General features: G+C 30.5%; 2 protein-coding genes across 3 annotated transcripts; both read left to right on the top strand.

Annotated features, from left to right (window-relative positions):
• The first annotated feature begins 625 nt into the window (after positions 1–625).
• On the top strand, positions 626–6,136 carry LOC145745490 (inhibitor of apoptosis protein-like). 2 transcript variants are annotated; one of them, XM_082563578.1, is made up of 11 exons: positions 626–756; positions 1,216–1,275; positions 1,897–2,056; positions 2,286–2,508; positions 2,953–2,977; positions 3,185–3,312; positions 3,575–3,645; positions 4,002–4,255; positions 4,464–4,563; positions 4,738–5,085; positions 5,449–6,136. In XM_082563578.1, the coding sequence occupies exons 2-11, from the start codon at positions 1,221–1,223 to the stop codon at positions 5,738–5,740; spliced, it is 1,656 nt and encodes a 551-aa protein (XP_082419704.1). In that variant the 5' UTR covers positions 626–756; positions 1,216–1,220; the 3' UTR covers positions 5,741–6,136. The 2 variants fall into 2 exon arrangements, with proteins under 2 accessions (XP_082419704.1, XP_082419705.1); XM_082563579.1 differs by having other exon boundaries at positions 697–798.
• Positions 6,137–7,295: 1,159 nt separating this feature from the next.
• On the top strand, positions 7,296–16,345 carry LOC145745489 (baculoviral IAP repeat-containing protein 2-like). The gene is made up of 12 exons (XM_082563577.1): positions 7,296–7,451; positions 7,599–7,682; positions 9,651–9,810; positions 9,996–10,224; positions 10,632–10,665; positions 12,346–12,479; positions 12,647–12,729; positions 13,942–14,136; positions 14,365–14,618; positions 14,790–14,889; positions 15,100–15,456; positions 15,542–16,345. The coding sequence occupies exons 1-12, from the start codon at positions 7,400–7,402 to the stop codon at positions 15,969–15,971; spliced, it is 2,112 nt and encodes a 703-aa protein (XP_082419703.1). The 5' UTR covers positions 7,296–7,399; the 3' UTR covers positions 15,972–16,345.
• The last annotated feature ends 1,134 nt before the right edge of the window (positions 16,346–17,479 follow it).

Here is a 17,479-nt window from a genome sequence, read left to right as displayed (position 1 = left end):
GTGATTTGTTTTGGCTCGGTCGCCAGTTGTTGTTGTCAATTTATTATTTTTTATTTTTATAAGTTCAAATTTTGAGTCAGAATAAATTTTGTTCTGGTAAATTAAAAGTTTTGAAATTTCAGTATGTTGTTAATTATCAGATTGTGTTTAAATCCTTTAAAAATTTTATTACTAATTTTAAATACTTGCTTGTTTGTTTCTTAAAATTAAAAATGCGTCCTTAGGTTTTTAAATTTTAATCAATTATGCATTATGATATTATTAGAAAAAAAAATTTCAATTTTTTGTTTGTTTGTTTATTTGATTTAATTACTTGTTTGTTAAATAAAAAGCAATGATTGGTGGAAGGCATATCAAATTTAACTTAATATTAATAGTTTAAAAGAACGAGTTGAAAAAAAAATTTTCAGGTTGAAAAATAAATTTACATAAATTCTTATTTGTTCATCACCAAAGATTAATTTTAGGCATTTAAAAGCTTAATGTAAAATGTTGCTCAATTACAATAAGGCAAATAGTTAAAAGCCCTTCCATTTAGCGTAAAAATTAAATATTATAGATTTATATATTTTTTTAATTTATCGAATATTCTTAATCAAGTAATATTTTATGCCTATTTTTTAATAGGTTAAATAAAAATTTGAACTTTCAAGAAAAAACTTGAATTTTTTGTTAATTATATGATAAAATCAAACCTTACAGATTACAACATCACATTGGCAGAATAAGGTTCCAGAAGAACCAATATTTGCCAAGGTAAAATATCTGAAAAAAGATGACAATCTTTGATTTTATTAGGTTTGTGTTAAAAAATGTAACAAACCAAAGTCAAAAAGTAAGGATGTAAACTTGCAGACAAGTAATAAAATTAAACAAATTTTTCTGTTTGAACAAATAAAAAACGTGGTGTAGTGGTAAGAACACTTGCTACACCACACATGAGGTCCTGGGTTCAATCCCCAATGATCTCGTGCTGTAGCACCCTTGAGTAAGGTGCTATAAACGGTACGAACACCTGCAGAGCCAGTACTTAATTAACAGCATAATTATTGGGAGATTATAATCTATAATATCCCAAACTGCCACAGGCAACTCGAGACTGGGTCGGAGTAACTGATGTTACTCTACGTTTAAGTTGAGCATTTAACTTTCCCACATCAAGGATAAAGATATACAGAAAAAAACAAAAATAAAAAATGTTTATATTTATTACAGAGGCAATGGACGATAAAGTAGCAGATGGAATACTTTTCAAATTACCCCAAGATCGTCCAGGTTAGCTAATGTTAAATATGACTGTATTTTTTTTGGTCGGAAGGGGGGTTCGCCTTAATTATAATTTGTATTTTTAAAATTTTTGTTTGATTTTTTCGTTTTGATTAGTTGAAGTCTATATAAGAATATACCATCGTAGATGTATAAACAGATTTAAAAGCTTTTTATTTTTTATTAACTTATTTGTAATGTTTTTTTGTTTTGTATTTTTTATTTAATGTGCAATAAAAAAAAAAACAGTTTGTTAGGTACAACCAAAATTTTACTTAGATTTAATTTATAATAATTATATATACCAATTATTTTTACACTAACAATTTTTTTATATCTATATATATGAAAAAGTGTTTACTTATTTTTAATGTGGGTGACTGACTTGACATTTACTAAACTTAAAGCCCTTATCGGCTCGGCTTATTTTTATGTTGTTTTATTTAAAGACAACTTATTTTAAAAGGATTTTAATGACTTTAATGATGTTATTATCAGACTTTTATTCATAGTGCTAAGTTGTCTTTAGGCTAGGCTGTCAAGAGTAAATGGTCTCTTGAATTGACATAAAAGCGTTACGAATTTTTATTAAATTGGGGGTAAATTTTAACAATTTTTGATGGTCTTTAGGTAAGAGATGCCATTACATTCAACCTGGTGCAACCGAAACTGAAGTTTACAGAATATCAACGTTTAGACATTATCCAGAGCACGTTCCAGTTGATCCCATGGTACTTGCGAAATATGGTTTTTATTTTATTGGTTACGAAGATCGAGTCAAATGTTTTAGGTATGGTGTTAGTTGTTTCAATAGTGTTTTCAACATTTTAGGGTTATGGATTTAAGCGTTATACCTGTTAGATTGTCTAAATATTAAATACAATACAGTGTAAGGCTAGGTTTTATATCCACTAAAATTTAGAATTTCAAGGTTTATAATTTTTTTTTAATTTTAATTAATGCATATATTTAAAAACAAAATTTTTAAAAACAAAAAAAAGTTTTTTAATTTTTTTAAGTTGCTCTTTGGCTGTACAAGATTGGTCAACCAATGACAATCCCCGCTCAACAAAATGGCATTTAAAGGACTGCAATCTAGTTAGAGGCACAGAGACAAGAAATGTACAAATATCAACAGTTGTTGGAAGACCACTTGAGTTTGTGAGGGAATATACACCATCAGGGGCGTCCTCTGACATTGGCACTGTTGATTTCAGTTTTTACAACAACTCTTTTTCGTCGGTAAAAAAACATTCATATATTAGTCTGTTAACTTGTTAATTGTGTGTTAGGATAGTAGAAGTTACTACTCTATAATTTTTTTTAAGAATAAATCTATATATAAGGGAGCTTGGTAGGTGATATATATATATTTGTATGGATGATTAAAAGGCCTTCAAAAAAAAATATATATATTTGTGGTGTGCAAGTAGATTATTGCTGGTAATATTAAATGTAAGTTTAAAATTATTACAGCGCTTAAAATTCTGGTCATTAAGCGTAAAAAACTTGAAAAGGTAGCATTAAATAAAGAGTTGTTTTTTCCATCCAACATTATGTTTTACTTTTACAGACAAAGAAATGCTACTTAAATGCAAAGCCTTAAATTTTATTTTATCATAACTATTTAGAAATACATTTAAACATAATTAAAAAAATCTGTACATAAATAAATTTTATTTTTAGACTTCATCTCGATCAGGATTAAATGGTAAGTGGTAATACATTTAATTTTTTTTATACAAAACTAAATAAAAGTTAAGCAGAAATTAGGTATATTATATAAGCTGTATGGTATATAAGCAGAGCCAACAGTTTTATAGTATATATATATATACAACTAGTGCAAATTAAACGAAAACAACAATTTTTGTAAAAAAAAAGTTTAATAACTAGATTAAAAATTGTATTTTTTAAGGTAACGTACCAAATGTTACAACAGGATTTAGTGGAGTGAACTTCAATGGAAACAACCTTTTTTCATGTGGTGCAAATGCTTACCAAACAGCAGTTACAAATCCCAAAATTTTTACGAGACACCAACAGGTACCTTAAATGTTACAATTTTACCTTACTATTTACCTCAATTTTTTAACCTGTAGAGTTTTTATGTGTGTACTATTATCATCTACATTGTTATCATTAACAAAGAATACTGATTAAATTTCACTTAGAATTTAAAAGTTTTTACTATAAAAATTACAGCTTGTATATATATATATATCTGGGCTTATTTGTTATTTATTACGACTTAAAACAGAAAAATATTAGAGCGGGTAACTCAAGTTAAAGTATATATTTTTTTAAGCCATTGGACAATTTAAAAATTGTAAATGAAAGATGTTCGACCGTTAATTGCTTAACTGAAGAAGGTCAAAGGTAATTTAAACAATGCATTTTGCTAAATTTTGTTTTTTGCAATCTATCAAAACAATAAACCATTATTGCAAATCCAATACAATTTTTAAAAAGTTTTTGGATTTAATTACAGGGGTTGCTTTTTAATTATTGTAATGGTGTTGCAACTTACAACTAACATATGTTGTAAAATTTTACCTGTGCAAATAAGCGACAGTTTTTTTATTTTAAAGACCTTAATCAAAACATACAAACACACATATGTATTAATATATTTTACTCTATGGTAGGTCTTTAAGTCGACCTTTCTACATCTCTGATAAATAAATATAAAAAATGGTTAAAAACAAACATGCTAAAATTATCCTTTTTATCAGGCTTGTGAGTAATAATGAACAAAGAAATATACCGATCAGAAGCGAACTTAGCATAGCTCAGATTCTTAAAAGTCCCCCAGACCCGAGCCCAGAAGAACAGCAGCGCCTTGATCTGCTTTTCCCCAGCACCAACCCAACTACCCCTAACATGAGTAGTTATGAAAACAGGTTAAGATCTTTTACAAGCAGATGGGACAAAACAAAAGTTAAGGCAACAATTGAGTTGATCGCTGAGGCTGGTTTCTTCTACTTGGGTAAATTTTATTAAATTTTTTTGATGATATACGCAACTGAAACAAAATTTATAGTAACTGATGAAGTCTTTTCATTTTAGTAGATCAATTCTACAAAGAATTTTTCACTTGAGACTGATTTTGTTTTGTAGATTGGAATTTAAAAAAATTAACAACAATCCACTCATAAAATACAGTTTTATTTATATTAAAAAAAACTAAATTTCAGGTGATCGGGATCGAGCAAAATGTTTTTACTGCAATGGTGGTTTGCAAAACTGGGACCGCGACGACGAACCATGGACGGAGCATGCAAAGTGGTTTCCAGGGTAAATACTTTATCAACTTTTATTGTGCTAAGTAAAATGCTAACACTTATTACTTGTAAGCTTAGGTAGGTTAAGATAAATTATTGGTAAAAAAATTCTTAAGCCCTCCAACAAACCCTTCGCAAAACCCTTCTAACAGGTATTTTTGGTAAAATTCTTCAATACATTTTATAGTTGTGAGTTTATTCTGAGATCAAAGGGTATCGAATTCGCACGGGAAATGTTCCTAAAATACCCTGACTTGCCACGCTTTAATATCCAGAATGAGCGTTTTGAATATCAACCAGGTGGTGGTGCTACTGAACCATCCAATCATGTGGCTGCAGCCCAAAGAATGCTTGACGAACAATCTACACAATCTGCCAGAGAATCACTTCACGGTCCGACAGCAGCTTCACAAGCAGTTGCCGACCGCAGACAACATCTAAACCAATCTGCATCTGTTAGTCAAATTCAAAGAATAAAAACCCAAGCAATGGAAATGGGGTTCTTAAGTGATGCAATCACTAAAGCGATTCAAAAGTAAATATTTACAGTTTTGAAGTAAAATAGCCTTTAAATATTTAATATGGAATTTAATTAACCGGCAGCGTGGTGTAGTGGTAAGAACACTTGCTACACCACACATGAGGTCTTGGGTTCAATCCCCACTGTTCTCATGCTGTAGCGCCCTTGAGTAAGGCGCTGTAAACGGTGTGAACTCCTGCTGAGCCAGCACTTGATCAGCAGTATAATTATCGGGCAATTATAATCTATAATATCCCAAACTGCCACAGGCAACTCAAGACTGGGTTTAAGTCGCGCATTCGACTTTCCCACATCGAGGATAAAGATATATACAAAAAAAAAAAAAAAAATTCATGTTATTTGTAATTTTTACTTTAGTCGAGCTGCAAAAGGTAATGGTGAGTATACTGAAGTGCAACAATTGCTGGATGATCTTTTTGAGTTAGAAGAAATAACAGATCTCTCGCCTGACAATCATGACACAGCAATAGGTAGTCAAACATCATCAACCAGCCAACAACAAACACCACAGACAACCATAACAAATGCGATTTCATTTCATGGTTGTGATTTTACAATTGGTTTAAAAGGAATCGAATTCTTACAAAAAATGCTGTTAAAAAATCCAAACATGCTGCGCTTAAATGTTCAAAATAACGAACGCAACTAAGTGATGGTAACAATGCTTTTCCACAATAGGATAAAATCTCACAAAGTGGCAATTATGCAACAGAACCTGTTGAAACAGGGCTGCTGGTAATGCCACAACCTCAAGTTGTTGCTGACTAGGTTTGGTGTCAAAACCTCTAAATAGTTTTTTTACAGGAATATTAATTACTGTGAGTGTATAAAACTTTTTTGACTGTATCAGTGTATTATGTGCATTTTTTTTGATAAAATTGCGTAAGCCCATTTTATTTTTTACATATGAAAAGTTTTGAATATTTAATTATAATTTAATTTTTAAGTGTATATTGTAACTAATTATAACTTTAAAAATGCGTGGTAGACGATAGATACGCAATAGCCTACACATCGCAAACAATTCAGTTTCATGTCTGCTTTTTTTAAATATAAAGATAACATTTATTACAGGTTTAACTTAAACAATTGTTTAGTTGCCAGCTTGTAAGGTAACTCTAGGTTTATTACAGAAAATAGTTAGGTTTATTACAGAAAATAGTTAGGTTTATTGATGTTATTATTTTAGTTTAAGGAAAGCTAGCCCAAAAGCACCATTTATTGATAAAATAATAAGATTGAATTCAACAACAAAAATATTTATATTGGACTCATACCCAAAATATATATGACGTCACAAGACTAAATATAACGTATTCACAACTCGTCACGGATATGCGCGTAAAAGCTAAGTCACAGATAGCGCGTTTGGGTCTGATACAGATCCCTCCGCTTATACATTTATATGATAGCGTCGTTAGATTAGTTCCTCTTTCAAGGCGTTGGTAAGAATTCTTTATCTTAATAAATGCTACGGTTTATGTTACAAAAAATGTACGGTGTTTGTTACAAAAAAATGTACTTAATTGATACCATTGCACCATTATTACTTTTAATACCACCATTTTTTAAATACCACCACCACTCTATTAATATCACCACACCTACGCTTGCAATAATCGTCATCGTATTTTAGATGCTCAGACACCCAGTAACTAAATAGACGAGACGCAAATAAAATAATATATGAATTTAAAAGAATTAAATATAAAAAAAATAAAATGTTGATTTTTGGTACTGCAAATTAATAATAGAAATTGGATAATATTTTAATTAAAAGGAGACCTTAAAATTGTGGTATAAAGGTGTAAAGTTTTTTGCTGGCACTTTTAAAACGTGGTATTGCACAAACACGAAACATAAAAATTGCAACGTGTTTATTTTTTGCTAAAAATGTATGTTAGAATGAGTACATCGTCCTTAGGTTAAAAGTAAGCTTAGAAGCTGTTTACTTGAATTCACAAAAAAGTTTGCACACGGCTTTTTTGCACCCGGCACTATGTGATAAAAAATGTAACACCACCAGGGGAAACACCTGGTAAAAAATATTAATTTGGTGTATATATTAGTATCTCTATGTTTCAGCCAGCCTATGTGGCAAGGCACAACTGTAGCAACGGTCGGAAAAGTTGCGTTGTATAAATGATGTAAATTATTTCGCTTTACTTTCATCATATTATTGTAATATTTAATTTTTTAGGTTAAAATTTACTAGGCAAAAAATAAACTTTTTGTAAGTCGGGCTTGACAGCTTGAATTTCTAATCTGTCAGTTAGGTAATAAACAAACCTAACTTAAAGATTTCAAGATGGCGGAATCGGGTTTCGGAAGATTCATTATTACCCCAATATCTCAAAGAGGTAAAAAAATTAATCTTTATTTTAATTAAAAAAGAATATAAACAATTTTAATTTTTTTGTTTAAAAATCTAACAAACCAAACAGGCAGGGCAAAGTAAAATTTGGATTGAACTTGTACGAAAAATTAAAGCAGTTTTATTACTTTAGCATGCAACAGAAATAGAATTAATCTGACAAACTTCGACACAGTTTCTGATGGGATACTTTACAATCGGCCTAAGGATCCACCAGGTTAGCTTAATGTTAAATTTGACGTCATGTGTTTTTGGGATTTTCCCCTTTTATTTACATATGGTTTTTACCCTAGTATTAAATTAAAAAAAAAACAGTGGTCTATATAAGAACATAGACTCATGGGCAGATCCATTATATTTATTTATAAGTAATGTATTTGTTAAGGTCTCTGATTCATTTAATACATACTATTTGTCTTGTGACAAATGTCTTTAAATGGTAACCAGACACTTCGGCCAAAATTTTTTTTTCAAAACAGCGGGGATTTTGCATTTTAATTACCGCGAGAAATTTTATTTTCGCGTAGTTATATACAGTATTTTAGACAGTATTTGAAACAAAATAAGCAGTAAATTAATATTTTTTTTTTAATAATAATGTGCAAGAACATGTTATCTTTCTTTTGGCGTGTCAATTTTTTAATTTTACAAACTAAAACCTATAAAAAACTAATTTTAAAAGCGCGCGCTTTTAGGTGACGAAATAGTGCCGCCTTTCCAAACAATATTTGAAGAAAATAGAGCATTAATTTTTCATTTTTTACACTGAGGATTATGCATAAATATGTTATCTTTCTTTTCCCGTGTCAATTTTTTAATTTTACAAAATATAACCTATAAAAAACAAATTTTAAAAGCGCGCGCTTTTAGGTGACACAAGACGATGCATTATGATATTACGTATTTTGCGAAATGTGGGCCGTCTTTCTAAACGATATTTGAAGAAAATAGATTATTAATTAATCATTTTTTTACACTGAAGAATGTACATAAATATGTTATTAGTTATTGCCCGTGTTAATGTATATGAATTTATATACTAAAACACAAAGAATAAATTGTTTTAAGAGTTGCCACTAGATTTGTCCTGCAAAAAAACGGCGGGAGTCGGCGTTGAAATAAAGTCAGCGTAAGACCATATTTTACCGATATTTAAAATAAAATTTTGCATTAAGTACAGTATATATAAAAGTTTTTATTGGTTGTTACGTTAATGACATATGTTAGTTTTTATAATATTATTTTTTTAAATTTTTGTTTCTTTTACCAAATTTTATTTAAAATATCGGTAAAATATGTTCTTGCGTTAAAGGTATACGTGGGCATAACGCTGCAGGCTCCCCGCAGTTTAATAAAAAATTTCGCAGGCCGAAAGCGATTAGTCCTAAAATTTTGCAGGCCAAAAGCACCCGTCTTAATTTCGTTTTAAAAAAGAGTTTTTGAAACAAAAATTAAAAAAAAAAAAATATTCTAAAAACTAACATATGTCATTAACGTAACAACCAATAAAAACTTTTATATATACTGTACTTTATGCAAAATTTTATTTTGAATATCGGTAAAATATGGTCTTACGCTGACTTTATACACAGGAATTTCATCGCCGACTCCCCGCCGTTTTTTGCAGGACTTTGTTACTCAGTAATTGCTATGGCAAGTTGATCATAAAAAAACAAACAGTGTAAAAAGTAGGTGTAGAAACAATGAAACACAAAATTTTATAAATAACACATATATGCTATTTTTTTACATTAACTTAAAAAAAAATTTGTATATAATTATTTATCCTTTGTATATATAAGTAGCTGACTTGACATTATCTAAACATAAAACATTTATTAACTAAGTCCGATATTGAGTTCCTTTTTTTGGATAAAACTTAGTATATTACATTACATATAACACATTCTTTTAAGAATTTAACAATAATATAGGTTTTGTGTTGATGACTGGTTAGTTCAACTCAAAGACTACTTAATTTTAGACAGCGCAACCTAATGACAACTCATGTCCTTAGGGTTAATTTAATATATTTATGTTGGTTTGTTTAAGGTTGAGTTGTCTTCGAGTGGAATGGCTTTTGGGCTTAGTTGTCTTTGGACTAAGCTGTTCAGAGTAGAGTCATATTTTATTTAACTTGGAACTATTAAAATGGAACCTTTACAATATTTTTGATAATCTTTAGGTCAGCGCAGCCATTACATTCAACCTGGTGCAACAGAAACTGAAGTTTACAGAATTACAACATTTAAAAATTTTCCAAATCATGGCCCAGTTGATCCCATGATTCTTGCGAAATACGGTTTTTATTTTACTGGTTACAAAGATCGAGTCAAATGTTTTAGGTATAGTGTTTTTAACATTTTAGTTTTATGAATTTAAGCCTTATACTTGTAAGATTGTCTAATATAATATAAGGCCAGGGTTTCAATTAAAATTTAGAAATTCAAGGTTTATAATTTTTTTTAAATTTTAATTAATTCACATATTTAAAAAGACAAAATTTTACAAGTTGTTTAATTTTTTTAAGTTGCTCTTTGGCTGTACAAGATTGGTCAACCAATGACAATCCTCGCTCAACAAAATGGCATTTTGAAGACTGCAATCTAGTTAGAGGCACAGAGACAAGAAATGTACAAATATCAAAACTTGTCAGAAGACCACTAGAGTTTGTGAGGGAAAACACATCATCGGGGGTGTCTTCTGATTATGGTTATGGCAGCGTTGATTTCAGTTTATACAACAACTCTTTTTCATCGGTAAATAAACATTTAAATCCAATTTTTTTTCCTCGTTAGTTTCTCTTTCTAGTTGTTTGTTAAAGTTTTACTGAAATACATTAAGCGATGGTGGCCAGAAGTTTAAATCCCTTCAAAAATAGGATTTAGTTGTAAGGGGTTCAAATTAAGGGTTTTATTTAGAAAAGTTTAAATAAAGGGATGAAATAAAAGAGTTTAACTAAAAGGGTTCCAAATAAAGATGTTGTAAGGAAAATAAGAGGTTTAATTGTAAGGGATTTAAATAAAGGTGGGGGGGGGGGGCCTAAGCAAATTAATCTCATTTGACTTGAGTTTTAATTTATAAGCTAGATTCAAACTAAACATACTTTTTTAAGATTTTATATCATTATATTAGTTTATGAACTATTTTTAACCACTTTTTATAGAATTCATCTCAATCATCACAGTCAGGATCAAATGGTAAGTTTATAAAATGGATTATTAGTTTATGTATATAGCTTTTATAAATCATCATATTTTGTAAAAAAATCTCATAACTTAACCTGGAAGTGGAAAAGCAGCCTTCTTCTGCTAAGAATTTCCAATTTAAAGTTACAAGATTGTTCAAAAAATTTCAAATAAAATTGCCTATTGCAGTGATTGTTAACATCATCTGCTAGGTATTATTCTAAATGGATAAATTTGTTTTGATTTTTGTTATTGGAGAAGAAATAGAAAGACATCTGCCCCAAACAACCCATCTGTAAAATCGCAAAAGAGACAAAGTTACCAAACTACAAAACCAATATTACTTCTGTTTTGAAGATTGAGCTTAGTTGAATGGCATTGCTTAACAGCTTACAGAGTCTGGGCTTAAATGATTTATTCAACTAAAAGCCCTTAACACCTACTTTAGATTGCAAGATATCAAATGCTTTCCATAAAAGCCCATGCAAAATCTTTTCTGCAGCTTTTTCAACCAGTATCCAATCAACAAAGTTTGATTTGATAACAGTGGTTTATTCAAGGTGGTGTCTTCTTTTTTACCCTGCCAATATTGGAAAGTTCAAGTTCCCAAATGCAGTTTTCAACATCTGGTTTCTCACAGTTTTCAACATCTGGTTCCTTGCAGTTTCCAACATCTGGTTCTTGCAGTTTCCATCATCTAATTCCTTTTATTTTCCAACATCTGGTTCCTTTCATTTTCCAACATGTGGTTTCTTGCAGTTCCCAACATCTGGTTTCTTGCAGTTTCCAACATCTTGTTCCTTGAGTTCCTAACAACTGGTTTCTTGAAGTTTTCAACATATGGTTCCTTGAGTTCCCAACAACTGGTTTCTTGAAGTTTTCAACATCTGGTTCCTTGAGTTCCTAACATCTGGTTTCTTGAAGTTTTCAACATATGGTTCCTCGAGTTCCCAACAACTGGTTTCTTGAAGTTTTCAACATCTTTTTCGTTGCAGTTATCAACATCTGGTTTCTTACAGTTTTCAACATCTGGTTTTTCTCGCAGTTTCCAACATCTGGTTCCTTGCAAGTTTAAACACCTGGTTCCCTGCAATTTTAAACATATGGTTTATTGCAGTTTTAACATAATTTCTGATCTAAGATCTGGTCCATTTGTGTTTTACACTAATCTTCGCCAAATGAAAATGCATTGGTGACATTGTTAGAGAATGTTGGATTTCATTTCTTTGCAAACTGGGATGTTGTGTTACTGTTGTTAACACAATAAAACTGTAGCTGTAGAAAAGCTCAAAAAAATTCAACAAAAGTTCAAAAATGGTTTTGGTAAAAATGAAGTAGTGCTGGTGCCCAAGGATGAAGGAAGAAAATCGGAAAAGTTAATTTTAACTGATTAAAGAAAATGGAGACACAAGAGAAAATGGAAGACTACATATTGTGGTGGACTTTATCTTGTTTATTTTAAATTTTTTGAACTGTATAGGTTAGGGTTATTCGGGTGTTGTTAATATTTAGAAAAATTTTAAACAAATTTTTTGTGAAGAAAAATCTATGACAAAGTTCAAAAAAGGAATCAGGAAAACTCAATCATTATTTAAAATTTTTCTAGAAGCCAAAAATGTTATATTTTTTATTTTTATTAAAACAAGTTAAATTTATGACTTGAAATTTAAAAAAAATATGTTTTTTTCTCAGGTGATGTAACAAATATTACAACAGGATTAAGTGGGGTCAACTTAAGTGAAAATAATCATTCTTCTTCTGCTCCTGGTGCTTACCAAACAGCCACAGTTACCATTCCACAGAAGTTGGGCCCCTATGCCATCGAGGTATATTTTTACTATTTACCACACTATTAAGACTTAAACCTATAACATCTTCTAATTTTTCTTACGATAATAATTAATTTGGGTAAGGGCATAATCTAATGTAGCTTTTATTATAACTATACTTTAATTATAAAAAACCTCAATTTACCAGGACATATTTATTGTAGGGGTTAGATGTTTCAAGAATTGCAAGCGAAAAGTTTAAAAAGATGTTATCCACCATTAATCTTTTAACTGAGGAAGGCCGAAGGTAATTAAATCTTAAAGAGATGGTTCGGTCGCAGAGTTTTTTTTTAATTATGTTGGAATTTTTCCAACTTGCACGAGGATACCATTATTTTGAAAATTGGTCAACTAGTGTTTGAAATATCGGGATTTGAAGGTAAATATTGTAAATAGGGAAAATCCCTTTGCTCACGAGTCACGCATGATGTCATTGTGGTAAGTTCATATGCTGGCAGACATAGAAAAATAATCTTGTTTTGCCATTTCTGAGCCGTTTGTTGAATTTTTTTTTTTAATTTTAGCTTGAAAAACAAAATTTACAAAATTTAAAAATTTTAACAAAATAATTTTGAAAATTTACCAGCCAAAAACGCTTACAAACTCTTGCAAGAAAAAGACAGGTCAACTAAGTCTTATTAAAGCAAAGTTTACTGTTAACACAGTCTTTTTGTTTAAAATAAAATGACTTCAACGTTGTTAACAAATACATTGCCAAATAGTTCAAGTTAGCTTAAATATATATATAGCCTATAGGACAATTTTTACATAATACCCAACACAAGTGTCGTTTATATTATGTTTTAAGCTAAACTTATTTTTCTAACAGGTAAACTTTGCTTTAGTAACATTCAGTTGACCTGTCTGTTTCTTGTAAGTGTTTGTCAGCCAATATCAACCGTTTCTGGCTTGTAAATTTTTAAAATTAACAACATAACTTTAATTTGTTGGAATTTTTTTAATACAGCCTACCTAATTAAAAATACTTAAAAAGTAAAAAATGTCTTATATAATATGGCTAAATTTTGCTTTTCATGCTAAGTTTGTTTTCTGCAAAAAAATATTTAAAAAAAGGTACAACAAATGGCTTAAAAAGGGCAAAATAAAAATATTTTTCTATGTATGCCACCGTATGAACTTATGGCGATGGTGCCGTGTGTTACATGACTTGCGAGCGTGACTCGCGAGCGTAGGGATTTTTCCTATTTACAATATTTTAAATGCAAATAAAAAAGAAAGTTTGCGACCACCCCATCTCTTTAACTTTTTAGGTACATAACCATGCAATTAATATTTGCAATGCAAGGATCAATTATTAACTTTATATTACTTTCAAAATAACATTGTTTTCCAATCTTTGTGTAAATATACCTGGGTATTTACTTTCTTTAAAATAAAATAAAAATCAATGGCTTATTTGTATAAAAATCGATTTTAGTAATAAAATTTTTGTTTAAAGAAAATCGTTTAAAATTGCCATTGCACCAAGTGACCATTTTAAATCGTTGAACCATGAATTACTGGCTAAAAGTGGGTTTTATTATCTCGGGGATCACGACAGAACCCAATGTTTTTCTTGTTCCGGGGTTTTAAGAAATTGGAGGTCAAATGATGTCCCAGATAATGAACACAAAAATCACTTTCCAAATTGCAAGTATGTAAACTTTTTTATTCAATTTTAATTAACTATTTTCTCAATAATTTTTGTTATTTGTTGTTATTGATGCAATTTTACTTACTATTATGTAACTAAAAAAAAATTAATCAATGTTAATTCATTAGAGTAAATATGGTATTGTTATTAAGTTAAGAAATCATAGTAAAATCAATCATTTCTATAGATTTGAATTGAGCTCATTCTTAAGACTAACCTTTTTCACAGACTTGTGAATAATAATGAACCAAGAAACGTACCGATTGGAAGTGAACTCACCATAGCTCAGATTCTTAAAAGTCCGCCAAACCCAAGCCCAGAAGAACAACAATGCCTTAATTTACTTTTCCCCTGCACCAATCCAACTACCCCTAACATGAGTAGGTATGAGAACAGGTTAAGATCTTTTACAAGCAGATGGGACAAAACAAAAGTTAAGGCAACAATTGAGTTGATCGCTGAGGCTGGTTTCTTCTACTTGGGTAAGTTTTTAATAAAAAGTTAAAAGTTTAGCATATTAAAATAATATTAATTAAGGCTGCTTTATTTTGTAGGATTGGATTTTTGAAAGTTTAACCCCTAGTTGAATATATTTTATATCAAAAAAAATATTGTTTCCAAATTTTTGCTTTTAAATCTTTTTTTATTTATAGGTGATCGGGATCGAGCAAAATGTTTTTACTGCAACGGTGGGTTGCAGAATTGGGACCCAGATGACGAACCGTGGACAGAGCATGCAAAGTGGTTTCCAAGGTAAATACTTTATTAACTTGTACAATAGTAACACATTCACTTTGTAAGCATAGAGAAGTTAAGATAAGGATACACTGTAGTGTCAAAAAATCCTATCAGTGGGTTATATTTGCAGCATACATTTCTAAGTCATGAATTTTAACAGATCTTAACTGAATTTCCATATTTGGGTAACTCATTATATTTTAAATTTTGTAAAATTTTTTACAGTTGTGAGTTTATTTTGAGATCAAAGGGTATCGAAATCGCACGAGAAATGTTCCTAAAATACCCCGACTTGCCACGACTTAAAATCCGAAATGAGCGGCATGAATATCAACTAGGTTTTGGCACACAATCAGGCTCTGTTGCCCTGACACCAAGAATGCATGACAATCGGCCAACACAATCTGTTGAAGCTGTGTCATTGGGATTGCCAGCAGCGCCAGAGCCACAAGCGGTTGCCAACCGAGTACAGCATCAAAACATCTTAAATGCGGCTGTACCAGTCAGTCAAATTCAAAGAATAAAAACGCAAGCAATGGAGATGGGATTCACAAGTGATGCAATCACTAAAGCGATTCAAAAGTACATATTTACAGTTTTGGAGTAAAATAGCCTTTAAATATTTAATATAGAATTAGATTCATGTTACTTATAATTTTTTCTTTAGTCGAGCTGCAAGAAGCAATGGTGAATATATCGAAATTCAACAATTGCTGGATGATCTTATTATGTTACCAGAAATAATCGAAGATTTTTTGCCCGACTATCATGGCATGGCAAAAAATAGTCAAACAACATCAACCAATCAACATCAAAAGCAGCAAACTACTACAACGAATGCGTTTAATTTTTATGGTTGTGATGTCACAATTGGATCGAAGGGGATGGAATTTGCACGAGAGAAAAATCCCAACATGCCACGATTAAATGTTCAAAATACCGGTTGCAACCAACCAGGTTACAATGCTTCCACACAATTGGGTCAAATGTCACAAAGAGAACGTGGCAATCGTGCAACAGAATCTATTAGAGCAGGGCTGCTAGCAATGCCACAACCTCAAGTTGTTACTGACCGGGTTTGTTTACAAAACCTCTAAATTGTTTTTCTTTACAAAGGTAAAAACGTTGTGTGTGTGTGTATAACTGCTTTTACTGTACTGTTAAATTTGTTACTTAATCGTTATTTTCGTTATAAATTGTGTAAATTATTTTTATCGCTGTTCTTTTTTATTTTACTGTTGTTTATTAATGCCAGTGGCTATCTCTAAACACCCATAGTGGGCATTGTGCACATAGTTGCCCTTGATGACAACAACACCTGCTTAATAATACCCTTGCCCGAAAGATATTGCTTACCATCCACATATTGCCTACTTTGGACTTTTAGAGTGACCACTGTCACATGTGCCAAATAAGTCATTTATTTTCAAATTATTTTCTTGTGATTAAAAGACTTTGCTGTAACTTTTAATAGTTTTAAGTGTGTAATATATTAAATATTGTTTTAAATTAACTTTATTGTTAAGGTAGTTAATGTAAGTCTGTATGTAAAAAAACTGCTAGATCCCAGTTACTTTGGTATCCTAGCACCTTTTAAATGTTGTAGAGTAACAAATTTTGGCATGTATTGTTAATTGCATTCCAAAACCCTTGAAAATATATAATTAGATACCCCCCTTAGATATATTCTTACACCAATTTAAAAAAATATGAATGTGAACCTATACCTAACTAAAACTATTATTCTATGGCGTATCGCGTATCTTTTGTTTCTGTATTATAAAACAAGGTTGTAACTACGGTTGCCAACAAAGAGTATTATTTTTGGGACAACAATCCAAAAATCACACAAAAAGCCATTTGTATATTAAAAAAAAATTATATTAGGGACTTTTAAAACATGAAATATTTTTTTTTTGGAATAGGGTAGTAATTCGATAAAATTAGATCAATATTAGTCCAACACTTGAAAATAGAGTACCTGTTATATGTGATAGGTAAAGTAAAACTCAGACTAAACATAAAAAACGTAAAACGAAACTTGTGACAAAATAAAACCCATTTTACTATTTATTTGGGCATTGAGTTTGGGGAATTTTGTTACAACAGTTTTGAGTGTATATTGTAACTAGTTATAACTTTAAAAATGCGTGGTAGACAATACACAATAGCCTGTAGCCACATCCCAAACAATTCAGTTTCATGTCTGCTTTTTTTAAATATAAAGATAACATTTATTACAGGTTTAACTTAAACGATTGTTTAGTTGCCAGGTTGACTCTAGGTTTATTACAGAAAGTAGTTAGGATTCTTGATGTTATTATTTTAGTTTAAAGGAAAGCTAGCCTAAAAGAACCATTTGTTGATAAAATAATAAGATTGAATTCAACAACAAAAATATTTATATTGGACTTTTACCGAAAATATATATGACGTCACAAGACTAAATATAACGTATTCACAATTCGTCACGGATATGCGCGTAAAAGCTACGTCACAGATAGCGCGTTTGGGTCTGATACAGATCCCTGCGCTTATACATTTATATGATAGCGTCGTTAGATTAGTTCCTCTTTCAAGGCGTTGGTAAGAATGCTTTATCTTA

This window comes from Corella eumyota, chromosome 3, assembly GCF_963082875.1.
Source record: "Corella eumyota chromosome 3, kaCorEumy4.1, whole genome shotgun sequence".
NCBI classification, from domain to species: Eukaryota; Metazoa; Chordata; class Ascidiacea; order Phlebobranchia; family Corellidae; genus Corella; species Corella eumyota.
Note: the sequence above shows the minus strand (reverse complement) of the source record. Positions and strands in the feature narration are given on the sequence as shown.

What these genes read in the sequence shown, in the direction of transcription:
- LOC145745490 (XM_082563578.1), top strand. Translation starts at nt 1,221, where the DNA reads ATGGACGATAAAGTAGCAGATGGAATACTTTTCAAATTACCCCAAGAT. An exon ending in ACAACAACTCTTTTTCGTCG is followed by an intron (nt 2,509 to 2,952) that starts GTAAAAAAACAT and finishes TTTTATTTTTAG; the next exon opens with ACTTCATCTCGATCAGGATT. An exon ending in CATGCAAAGTGGTTTCCAGG is followed by an intron (nt 4,564 to 4,737) that starts GTAAATACTTTA and finishes TACATTTTATAG; the next exon opens with TTGTGAGTTTATTCTGAGAT.
- LOC145745489 (XM_082563577.1), top strand. Translation starts at nt 7,400, where the DNA reads ATGGCGGAATCGGGTTTCGGAAGATTCATTATTACCCCAATATCTCAA. An exon ending in TTAACTGAGGAAGGCCGAAG is followed by an intron (nt 12,730 to 13,941) that starts GTAATTAAATCT and finishes TTTTGTTTAAAG; the next exon opens with AAAATCGTTTAAAATTGCCA. An exon ending in AATCACTTTCCAAATTGCAA is followed by an intron (nt 14,137 to 14,364) that starts GTATGTAAACTT and finishes CCTTTTTCACAG; the next exon opens with ACTTGTGAATAATAATGAAC.